This window comes from Pempheris klunzingeri, chromosome 19 (assembly GCF_042242105.1).
Source record: "Pempheris klunzingeri isolate RE-2024b chromosome 19, fPemKlu1.hap1, whole genome shotgun sequence".
Classification (NCBI taxonomy): Eukaryota; Metazoa; Chordata; class Actinopteri; order Acropomatiformes; family Pempheridae; genus Pempheris; species Pempheris klunzingeri.
In genome coordinates this window covers 19,995,147-20,007,372 of record NC_092030.1, presented here as the reverse complement: position 1 = coordinate 20,007,372, position 12,226 = coordinate 19,995,147, and the positions used below count along the sequence as shown (strand labels likewise).

The following is a 12,226-nucleotide window of genomic DNA, read 5'->3' as shown; positions in this document are numbered from 1 at the left end:
AATAATCTTCCGAGTTCCACTTCACAGAAGTGAAATTTTTTTTAAAAAACAGTTTGTGTCAGCGTTGTGGGCTGAGCAGTGGTTTGGATTCCACCACGATGGAGGGCAGAAGGATCAGGTGTGACAAACAGGGAAATCCTTACTTTGCTTCCTCTCTTTCGCCAGCGTTGAGCTCTCTCGCCTGTCTCCCACTGGTCCAGAGGGGGTTTTCTGTGTTTTTTTTTTTGTTTTTTTTCAGTCTGCCCTGTTTTCTTCTTTTCTTCTCTTCAGTGCTGCCTCAGCCTCCTTCCATCTTTCTTGCCTTTATCTCTCTCTCTCTCTCTCTCTCTGTCTTTCGCTTCGACTGGCTCTTGTGCCCCCAGGGTCAGTGCCCCTGGCAGGTCTTGCAGCACATCTGTCTGAAGTAGGCACGGCTGCAGAACTTGAACTTCAGCACCAGCGGGCAGTAGGCCACTTTGTTTACATCTTTGCATTCTGGAGAGAGAGAGAGTGAGTGAGAAGACAGAGGAATGTTAATACGTTTTAAATTGGCCTCCTGAATCACCTTTTAATGTCTCATACAGGTCTTAAAAAGAGGACAGCCCAACGGTTGTGACTCTCGTCAGAGCCTCTCACAGGTGAAAACCTCCAGCCCAAACACGACCCTGTAGCCTGAGGTGTACTTTAAGGTCTCTGCAGCGCACTCACGTCGCTCACAGATAATTCTTTATAAGTCTCAAACATGATGGATGCCACCTGAAATCCTGTCCACAAGAAGCACAAGCATCTAGTAGAGAATGTAGCCAGGCTCCGTGATCCAGCAGCAAACAGGTAGATTAAGATTTATTGCCTTCCTTTATTTGATGTTAAGTAACTTAACAGAAACTGCAGACCAATGTTTCAAATAACTCTTCCCCAACTGGCCAATGTTTAAAATAAATAAATCCCATCCATAGAATTGCACCAGTCATCTCAGAAAGTAGGAAAATAAAAACATTAGTACAAAATCTGACTTTTCTTAAGACAATATTAGGGAATAGGCACTAGAGGAAAGCACTTACTACCTTTAATCTTAATCTTCTAATCTTTAATCTTAAATCTAAGAGGAAGCTACGAAAATGGCGGCCACGGTGCAAAAAAAAAAAGTTAATAAAGCAAAGCTGAACGCCAAGCAGACGAAGCTTGTTCCAGAATGAGAGTGAATCCAGGGTTGGCTTTCACCCGCTGGCGAGCACCCTAACCCCGACGCGGTCAGTGGAGCCGGGCAGGAAGGGCCAACTCTGACTGTTGTGTTTACAAACCGCAACTGACAATTCCTACTCACTCTAACTTTAAGGATTCTGGGAATACCTTTAGCACAGTGGGGACTGTTTAAACAACCTTCTGGGTTTTTCACATACAATAATGGTATTGATTTTTCAGTCGAAGTGGACGCTCAGCTCTCGGACGCCGATGTAACGGTGATACACACCGGGGACAAACTGGGGCTAACCTGCTGCATGAGGGCCGGTGCATCCCCCTCAGGCCTCAACAGAAGAAAACTCTGCAACTATACTTGGACGCAGAGGCTGAGACTGAGACAGATCCTGGCCTCGTTCACTAACTGGGCTATCTGCCATCCCTACCATGCACACACACACTCGTACGCACACACAAACTGCTTGCTGGATGCCGGACAGGCAGTGCTTTAAATGCCTTATCACGATCAGAGTGTCTTCCCTTATTAGGTTTTGGCCCCTGCCTCCGCAGAGCCAAATGAAACGAGACATTGCCTCACTGCTGTCCGTAAAGGAACAATTAGCCTACAGCTAATCCCATTAGCCAGCCTGTAAACGCTGCTCACGTTTTCCATTCAGGCTAATCGAAAGGCCCTTCTCGATGCATCTGAATAGCCATCCATCATGTGTAAGTGTATATGGAGGGTTGAGCTGTTTCGCTTTGACCAGGAGCCAACCTCACTGGAAAGATTAATGTAGCTGGCAAAGTGTGGAGGAGTGTGTCATCCAAGCGTGTTTAGGTCATAGTAGAACAGTGAAGATGAAGATAGAGACAGCTTACAACCTTTTCAGTTTTGGGGGGTTTTGTATGAAAGCAGTGCACGTTTGTTCGTTACAATAAGGAAGTTGCACAAACCAGCTGCATTTGCATTTGAAGGAGCAGGAAGCAGATTTAAATAGAAACCTGCGTCCGTCTGGTGACCACACGTTTTATTTTGTGAGCATGATGAAAACTGCAAGCAGACAACTCGTCCAGCCAGCGCTATTAAAGCGTGATGGCAGACTCAGATGTGTGTGTGTGTGTGTGTGTGTGGATGAGCTCGCCATACGTTTCATCAGCTTACCGTCGCCGTTGGAGATGGGGGTGGCGTCGCACTTGCTCTCGCACTGCTGCATGGTGGTGGGTCGGAGGGACTCTGCGCACTCATTAGACGGCTGCCCGGTGTAAGAAAGACACTGCACCGTCCTCATCTGCTGGCCGAGGCCGCACTGGGCCGAACACTGCAGCAGAAGACAGTCAGACTTATTGTCTAAGCAGGAGCATGTTCAGCCCACTGGAGTTTTACAAGGCAAATGAGGACCATCTTTCCTCTGTGACCCTGAGCGTTGTGCTCTCATGCATGCAGACACACACTCAGGCATCCTGAGTTAGCCTTCCACACACACACACACACACATGCATGACTTGATCCAATCAACCAATCATCAGGGCACGGAGGCGGCGAGCAGACCGAGCCAGCCAGAGTCACCTTCCCTTTTGTCTGATTCAGCTGGCTGCATGTCAGTGACTGTGTTTCCTAACTCAGAGTAACCAGGTCAACTGTTGCTCCTGAGGTTTTTTCTCCCCACACACACACACACACACACACACACACACACACACACACAAAAGAAATGTGTGTATGTGTAGAGGAGAAACAGACAGACAGAAAATTGCCTCTTGTTTCTCCTGAGGAATTCCTCTCTAATTCTTTTCAGACTAAGAGCTGAGCTACAAGCAGCGTGCACAGCTGAGGGAGACGAGGGTGAATCATTTCAGATGAAATTATGAGGCCACATCTATTAAGTGCTGCTGGCAGAGAGGCCTCGAGAACTAGAAATACCCTCAATTGATGTTTGGATTGAAATTATTTATGACATCTTTAGGATGGAAAGAATAACTTTCTCCATTAACTGCAACAGGATGAGTTTTTCAGAATATAGAAACGTTGGGTCTTGTGCGTTACATCTGTACGTCAATCATTAGTTTAAACCTGCAATAGCTGATAGTTTTGGCCACTTAAGGGGCTCATTTGCATATCAACACCTAGTTTGTGAACTTCATTAGCAAATAGTTGCTCCTTGTTTGGTCTCCACCCTCTCCTGCGTGGAACATCTGACTCTTTAGCAGAAAAATGTACATCAGGGTCGACTGTCTAACAGCTCAAAGGTCTAAAGTAGCTGACACAACCACACAAATGTTAAATCTATTCACTCACTTACTGCAATGCGATCAAGTCCATTATTTTTCGCGCATTCAACATCTTTTCAACGGTTTGACAGACCGAATATCGTCCAGCTTAAATCAAGGCCAAATGGTTTGGATTGAATCTGATGAACTATGATTAAGTAAAGTTCCTTCCCTTCGCACACAATGAAGATTCATATAAATGCCAAATCGATTTGTTTCCTTTGGATTATATACCTTTAATTACCATTTATTTCTTTGTTTCACCATTTTTTCTTCCTGTAAAGCAATTTGTAACCTCTGTTTTCAAAGGTGCTTACTGCAGGTTTACTGAGGACTGTACTGTATTTAAACTGAATAATTTTGATCATTTGGATGAAAAGCAGCGTTGAGGTGTGGCTCTCTCCCTGTTTTTGTCATCTTAGCTGAAGAATCCATTTGTGTGTTTTTTTTTTTCAAACTTATTATTTCTTTTTAAATGCTCATAGCAGCAGCAAAAGTGATCTAACAAATACAGCTGCAGAAACGAGACAAAAACAAGCAGAAACAAAAAAGTCTGCTTCCTTTTATCTGCTCGTCCATTCTCCTGTGGATGATGCATCCTCGCTGTTTCCTTGCCATAACCAAAAGAACATTCAATAATAATTATGAATGCATACAATCCTCAGTGAGCTGCAGTCTTATTTGGGATTTATTTACAAGGACGTCTCCAAAACCCTGGAGTATTAAATGTTGATGGGTTTTTAAAAAAGCCATCCGAAGATGCCTTTTGCATATGGTCTGCGCTGGCTTGATTTTCAAAGTGATGAAGTAAAACTTTAATAAAAGAACGATTTTATCCAAAGGACTCGCCTTGACCACAGAATTACAGGAGAAAATATTTGTTGATGCATGAAAAAGGTTGTACTGATCCCAAAATGAGCACCTGCGTTTGTTCTACTATCAGTGTGCCAGTTGTAATAAAAACCGAGACTGGTTCTACGGGTGGCCGTTAAACTCCTTTGCAGACTCCAAAAACACCTTCAGCAAAACACAAGCCTCGAATAAAATGGATATCGCCATAATTGCTTTATTTTGGAAGCGCTAAGAAACACACCTGTCAGCCATCATACGTGTGCGCCCATGTAGGAGCGTGTGATGTGAACCCGGCCTTCAACAAGCGGCCGCCCCCCCTCGCTGATGAGAGAACTACCAGGCTTTCTGTCACCTTCAATGATCCTCTCTGGCGGCCTCAGATCAGTGAGCCCGCATGTCATCCCTTCCCAATTAGAGAGCCTTTATTAGGACCCGCTGCCGGCCATGACAGATGGCGTACGTCAATGGTGCGACTTAAGTGGGATTTGAACCGGTGACCTTTTGGCCTGGGAGACCAGGAGCCCGGTAGCTGGCAACAATCTCCCCTTTCTGACGCTTCGAGGGCCGGCCAGCGAGGGAGCGGAGCAGCGGGGGCAAAGCTTGTAATTACAGTCAGAAAAAAAAAGACGGCAGAGGGAGAGGGTTTACCAAACACACACACACACACACACACACACACACACACACACACACACACACACACCTTAAGTGCATGAGAAAGTGCTGTGTAAGAGCAGACTCCAGCTGTTGCTCTACAAGGTATTAACCTCGGCTCGGCGTGACGAGCAGCCCGCTCTTTGATGGACCGCGCTGAGGTTATCAGCCAGGTCTGCTTTGTTTATGACCGTTATTGGCACTGATTGAATTGTAAAGGTGTGTTTACTGATGCCTCTGTGTGTGTGTGTGTGTGTGTGTGTGTGTGTGTACGACGCACATGTGGCCGTTATGAGGAGAAGCCGAGGGAGCGCTGCGACCTAGACTGCCTGACTCTTGACCTTTGACCCCTGACCTGAACAACACAGAGCTAAAACCACAACATCAACTTCAGCAGAGCGACCCGGAGCGACCCACAAAAACCATCTTCTAAACATCAGAGCCCACTGTTTAAAATTCCACTTTTACACTAAATTATTAACAAATCCTACAAAATAACAAGCCATACTTTTTGTAGATACAACTCTCTCTGACGCACGTTTTTTGGCTTCGCCGCCCCAACATGAGTCAGCTGTGTTGTAAAGTGTTCAACAGCTCTGCTGAGCGCACTAAGTCATGTCAGGGTGAGCCCGAGAATGCTACTCCTCGCTCTTCCTCTAAATCGTGTTCCTGGAAGTGATAGAGAGGTCTGGTCTGAGGCAGAGATAAACTTCAAACAGCCAGGAGGATATTACTGCCACTGATCACACACTCCAGGCCTGCTGGAGCACACACACACACACACACAACCTCTACACACACACACACACACACGTCACAGGCCTGCTTAGAACCCCCCATATGTCATCCAGGTGTAAATTATAGTAACCATTCACCAACACATGGAATCTATCTGTGCATCTTTTGTCTTTTAAACATTCAAGCTATCCTTTTAAAGGATTAACTAGCGTACTGTTGTTTGGGAAGCTCTTTTTGCTCTCAGGTCAGGCCGTGAAGCAGCAGAGGTTCTTGTCCTACCTGTCCCCATTCGCCTGGGATCCAGCGAGGAGGAGGGCAGCGTCCTAAACTGCAACGGATGCGGACCGGAGGTTTGTTGTGGCTCGGGCAATGGGCGGGCGGGAAGGTCTTGGTCAGGTCGCTGCTCTTACACAGGGCGATGCGGTGCTTGAAGCCGGGGCCACATTTAGGAGTGCACTGAGGAGGGAGGGGGGAGGCGTGAGACAGACATCTCGACAGCACAACACAACAGAGCTGGAGTCGGTTTGAGAATATCGTTTTACCTCTGACCAATCCAGAGTGACCCACTTCGGCGGGCAGGACTGGTTGTTGCACGACTCTCGCTCGATGGGTCGGTGAGTCAGACAGTGGGTGTCCTCCAGCGTCTCCTCCTCAGCAGGACCAATCTTTCTGATACACAGCACCGTCCTCGTCCTCATCCCGCCGTCACATGTCTTCCCACACTCCGACCAGTCGCCAATAAACCACCTGAAGGAGAGAAACAGGAGTTTGTGACCTGGCAGAGATGCTTAAAGGGGATGTCTTGTGCAAAATACACCTTTTAATTTGAAATATGTATCTAGAGTCTCAATCTATGAGAAAACACCATCCTCTCTGTTTTTCTGCTGCTCTATCGTTCAGTAAATGTTTAGAATTTGCCCGTCCTATGAGAGATCTGTTGAACATGTGACCTCCTTCAGCCCTTAAGTGGGCTGCTGGTACCATCCAGTGAAAACCCAGTTCCCCTTTGCTGTCCGCCATTGTTTTCTTGCTAATGCTAGCTCTGGTAATAAGAAGGTACCAGCAAAGCAGGTGTGTGTGTGTGTGTGTGTGTATAAAAGCACTATTTTATTTGAGATATCACAATCTTATTAATATGAGGATGAAATGGTGTAAACAATGAAAACATTATTATATTAAAAGGTCAAGGTGTGGATGGTTTTTCTTGTGAAGTACTTTCTTACAAGCTCAAGGATGGATCAATACCGGCTGTCCGGGACCCAACTTTGTTTTCTATTGTTTGGTAGTTAGTCTGGTGAACTTGGCGTTAGCTAATGTGGCTCCCCTTCGGACAAATGGGGGTGGGTGGTTCCTGCTCAGGCTTGTGGGAGCTGACCAATCGGGCTTTTCCTGAGCACTACAGCATGTATATAACATATTACAGAACAGAACATGAGTCCTTTAGGTGTCCAGTGTTGTGCCGGGACGCTGAGCTTTTGACCTCCAGAAACATGGACCCAGTCTTATTCCCTTTGTCTACAGAATTAATATCATAAAAGTGCCCAGACAACAGCCCTCCAAACACATCCAGCCTGTGAGATATTACATCATCTGAAGGAATGTATACAGAATTAACGACGTGTTCAAACATCTGTGTTAGCTTTCATTACTAGAGCCCATAAAACCCCGGCTATTCTAAAACAATTGTGTTTACACGGTCTCTTTTAGTCGGCCTTTCCTGAGGCCGCCTTCCTAACAGACACAAATGTCATCTGCGCGCTGTAATTCAATACACAAACGTGTGTTGCAACAGCCTTCAAGTACTAATCAAAATAAATGAGACACCACAAGTCTGCGTCCACTGAATGCAGATGTGAAAATAAATAACCCAAGACTGTAGTCTGAATGTATGAAAACAAATGACCACTTATACAGTAGATTTACGACACTATCAGTTTTTTTGGGCCGAAAGGCACTGACACCCGCTCTCATACGCAAATAACTGTCAGATAACCTGAAACTAATTAACCCGACGCATTTAATCCCTCTTTTTCCAGACATGATTGAAGTGGGTCTGGCCGTGCTTCCAGAGACAGTGTGGGGTTTACAGACACTTGGCCACCAAACACAAGCTCATACTCCACCTGTACACATATATATATTACCTCTGGAGGATTGATAAAGAAGCCAAAACAATCAAACACAGGTGGTCGTTTTTAGGGCTCTAATTTTTGGCTGCAGGCAGACACTGAAAATAGTTAACATATGAAGTTATAAATCACTACCATTTTATTTTATTATTTTCTTCCAAACACATTTCACAAACTCTGGCTCATTGCAGGCGGATTAATATCGCGAGTCAGCCTCATTTTAACGCAGCACCGACTTAAAGCTGCTATACTCCAAACGAGTCTGTAAGTAATGTGAAAGAGAATCATCACCATAAATATGCTTCTAAAATAAGCTGGTAAATACTTTATTTTATCTTTATATTACTTATATACTTTATTTTGGAGAGCAGCTCTTTTACTTAAGGACAAAAGAGTCTGTAAAAGCCCTTTATTGAAAATGTTACTTAAGTAAATGTGAAAAGTTTGATTTTGATGAGCATCAAAATATACTAAAAGTACTCTTTATGCAGAATGACCCATTTCAGAATAATATCTATTATTAGATTATAAATATTGCAGCTTCTACTACTACTAATGATAATAATAATTTATTTATTGAATCTGCAAAGAAACTAAAGATAAATGTAGTGCAGTAAACCGTACAATATGGAGTAGAAGCATAAAGTAGGAGAAAATAGAAGTACTTAAGTACAAGCACCTCAAATTTGTACTTAAGTACTTCAGTAAATGTGTTTGGTTTATGTTCCACCACTGAGAGAAAGACTAAACAAACTGGATAATTGATCAACATAAAGATTATTGGCAGCAATTTTCAGAATCGATAAATTCAAAATTTAAATGCAAATCTTGCTTCCAGTTTCTCAAATGTGAGGATTTTCTTTTTTTGTTTTTCTCTGATGTTGTAAATGAAATGATTTGGTTTATACGGACTGTTTGTCAGACGAGACAAGCTGACTGACGAGTTCACTTTGGGCTCAGGCTACTAATGATTGACATTTTATTACTCATTTATCAATTCATCTAAAAACTGATCCATATGAAAATACTGATGAAGACTCAGTGTTACGTACTCTGGGGGACACGGCTCAGTGTTGCAGTCTCTCTGGTTCTCTGGAGGTTTGCTGTCGGGGTCACAGTAGCTGTTCTGGACCACCGAGTTGTCATCCAGCCTTTTACACACCACCTCCTGCCTCTGGGATCCTACGGGGGGGGGAGGGGGGGGAGCAGAGAAGAGGCCGATCAATAAGGCAGCACGGAGCTCAGCTGATCTCGAACACTCAACCCCTTCAGAAACATGGAAGCCGGCCGCCGTGTCGAGTGCCGTGTTTGAGCGGAGATGGTATCGCTTTCAGTCTGTAGTCAATCCAGACATGTAAATTCCTGATTCTTTGCAGGATATCTTGGCAAATCACTTTTACAGAGCAGAGAGCTCTTTACTTTGGCTTCTAATGGAGAGAGTGAGGGCTACCGTATCGGTGTCACACCTCCCACTGTGTGTGTGTGTGTGAGTGTGTGTGAGTGTGTGTGAGCATGCATGTGCTTTCTGTGCGTCTGTGCATGTGTATATGCCATACCAACTCAGAAAGGGTCTGTTTAGGCCCTCGTGGGACATATCCCACAGCAGACTTGTCTGGCAGATGTAATGAGATATGGATGTGTGTGTGTGTGTGTGTGTGTGTGTGTGTGTGTGTGTGTGTGAAGTATAGAAAATCTACCCATCTGTGCTCGAAGTGAATTACAGTTTGGAGGAATAGTGCAAAGCATGGGGTAAAAGAGTTTCAGTTATAAGGCTGTCAGAAGGTGTTTTTCATAGGTTTTATTACTGCAGTGATATATTAAACGACGCTCCATGATTAGCTGAGCTTGCTGTATCGAATGGGTGTATGATTGAATAACATTTTGCTGATTTAAAGCTCAGCGCGCTCAGAGACACACAGTAGACACAAATTAGATCATTTGGATCAACAATGCAAAGGCATGTTTACAACACTGGAAGGCCATGTGTGCTTCCCCATCTAAGGAAAAGCTTCAAACTTCTGCTCTGGACTTGGAAATCCTTCCTCAGAAAAACCCACATGCTTATTCAGTCATGCTTTTACAAAATATTACAAACCCGTCCAGGCCACACTTGACAACTGGGAAGAAACACTATTTATTGTTACATGAAACCCATTGCTTTTGGGCTAAAAGGTTTGGTTTAGTCATTCTTGAGGCCATGGTCAACATTTCACTGCGGTTTCAGATTTTGAATGTTTGACTTTGTAGGACAAGCGCTCCAGAAGAGCGGCTGTATCTGTGTGCAGCACTGGTAAACCAGAAGCTATGCCGAGCAGCTCATTCACAGAAATTACACCATATTCATTACTCTGGCTACGATATGGAAAATATACATGCTGAATTTATTAGAGGGCTGGATCTCCAGCTATCAAGTAATGATTTTGGAAACCCATTGCAAATTATGATACTGGGTTTCCACACATGGCTCTGCAGCATTTGTGTAATTACTGGTTGGGGAAGATTTACTGAATGACACACACACACAGAAGATATGAAGTAATAAATATTTGAGAAGGGTAGAAATATTCAAAAGGAATTTAAACACCCACAGCGTGTTTTGGTATTCAACACCAAAATGCTTCCAGTGCTCTTTTTCGAAAGGCAACCGGGCCGAACACTGCAGCTCAGCAGAGGGTCGATCATTTAATACTGAAAACCACTTTTATGTGTTTATGAAGCGTTTAACACACAAAAAAGGAACTTAATGATTGAAATAATAACTATGGATTAATCTGGAAATGTTCAAATTGATTTTAAAAGAATACAAAAATTGGAGAGTTTCAGTATTTGGCTGTGATTTAATAAAGAGTAAATGAAAGCATGAAAGGTCTTTTTTTCAAGTGTGCTGACGACTGAAGGGGTTTAGTTTGACACAGGCTGCGTTTTCCGTCCACCTGTTTTTCTGACCTTAGTGGAAACACCAGAAATTCAAAATGAACTTGATGTGTCCCAAAGGCGTTTTTATGCTTGATGGAAGAATTGGTGTATCGATGCGAAGGAAACTTAAACTTAGCAAATAATGACGTGTGAAAAGCTTAAATGTGCACTGAAGAGATGGAAACATCAGATCTGAAGTGATGAAAAGAGTTGAGTAAAGTTTTTGGTACTTGTGATGACACCGTCCCTTTACTCTGCATTTTCTTTTGCTGATTTTCCAGAAAAAAAAGGGAAGACTTACCTCCAGCGCAGGTAGCAGAGCACTCAGACCAGGGCAGGTGGTGCCAGGAGAAGCCCATCTCATTGTCACCACTTCCTGTGCGCTGGATGGGTACGTTGAACTTGTAGCGTATTCCCAGGTTCTGCTCCTGAAGGAGGACCTGAGGGTGGAACACAAGAGATAGTAGGAAGAAAAATAAGGTTAATTTATGGTAACAAATCTTTGTTCAGTATAAAAACAAAAGTCGGAAACATGGTGAAAACACCTCTCTTCATCTTATTATTTATCTGCTCACAAAGCACAAATCACACTGAGCAACTTCAGCATTCATTTGGAGCCACCTGATGAATTAAAGTCCAGGATTCACTCTCCTTTAAGCTGCTGCTGGTCTCCACCTCAGTCTGCTGTTTGGTGCTGAAGGGTGCAGTTGGTTTTTGCTGAAAGCAGCTAAAAATAGCCGATGAAAGACTGAAAAAGCTGTGAGTTTGCTGGTAGTAAAACCAAAACAATGAGCTGAAAGATGCTAAAACCTACAGTATCAGGTGATGTGGGTTTGTCAACACTATCGACCTCTTTCACCTAAAACCTCCGAGTCATTGTTTTATCAGTCCAGATCAGCGAGGCTCCGGTGGGTTTATGTGAGTCCACTGGAGGCAGTGAGACACCGAGGGAGTCAGACCACAGAGGAAAGAAAAAGAAATGGCTAGTGGTGGAGTGGACAGTTGGAAGTCTGTTCCAGTGGTGCTGTGTGGTCTGGTACTTCAGCATTCATGTCAGGGCAGAGACGGCTGAGTATTACGACAGTGGCCTCACATCAACACACAAACATGAAGATCATTTTGAAAAGTGCATTCAAACGTTGTTTTTTTTTTTCATTCGCTCAGGTTGAACTTAATCTTCATCTGTCTGGTCCACAGCTTTACCATTCTGGATCGCTCTCACCCTCTAAAAACCTTCTGTACACGACCTGCTCAGCACTGAACAGCAGGCAGACACAGTTAGATACTAGCTGGTGAACACAGCGGAGCGTTCAGCAGCTAAAGAGCCAGATGTTCCTCTCAGGAATTGGTGGAGACCATAAACAGAGCTAAAAGAGTTTTCACATTCACAAAATGGACACAAACGTGACTTCAAATGAACACCATGCTTCTTTAACTACTGGATGTGTGAATAAGCAGATACATTTGCCACATCAACTTAAAACTGTTCAGGAGACTTTAACGATGTGTTC

At 44.0% G+C, this 12,226-nt stretch overlaps 1 protein-coding gene across 1 annotated transcript in view; it reads right to left on the bottom strand.

The window, feature by feature from the left end:
* Positions 1–287: 287 nt before the first annotated feature.
* The window catches only part of adamts6 (ADAM metallopeptidase with thrombospondin type 1 motif, 6), a 51,787-nt gene continuing 39,848 nt past the window's right edge, over positions 288–12,226 (bottom strand). The window contains exons 19-24 of the mRNA XM_070850218.1: positions 11,017–11,155; positions 8,852–8,981; positions 6,213–6,417; positions 5,950–6,126; positions 2,321–2,477; positions 288–474 (exon numbers count right to left, since the gene is read on the bottom strand). Coding sequence (XP_070706319.1) covers positions 365–474; positions 2,321–2,477; positions 5,950–6,126; positions 6,213–6,417; positions 8,852–8,981; positions 11,017–11,155 — 918 coding nt within the window. The 3' untranslated portion in view covers positions 288–364. The remainder of the gene's footprint in view (positions 475–2,320; positions 2,478–5,949; positions 6,127–6,212; positions 6,418–8,851; positions 8,982–11,016; positions 11,156–12,226) is intronic.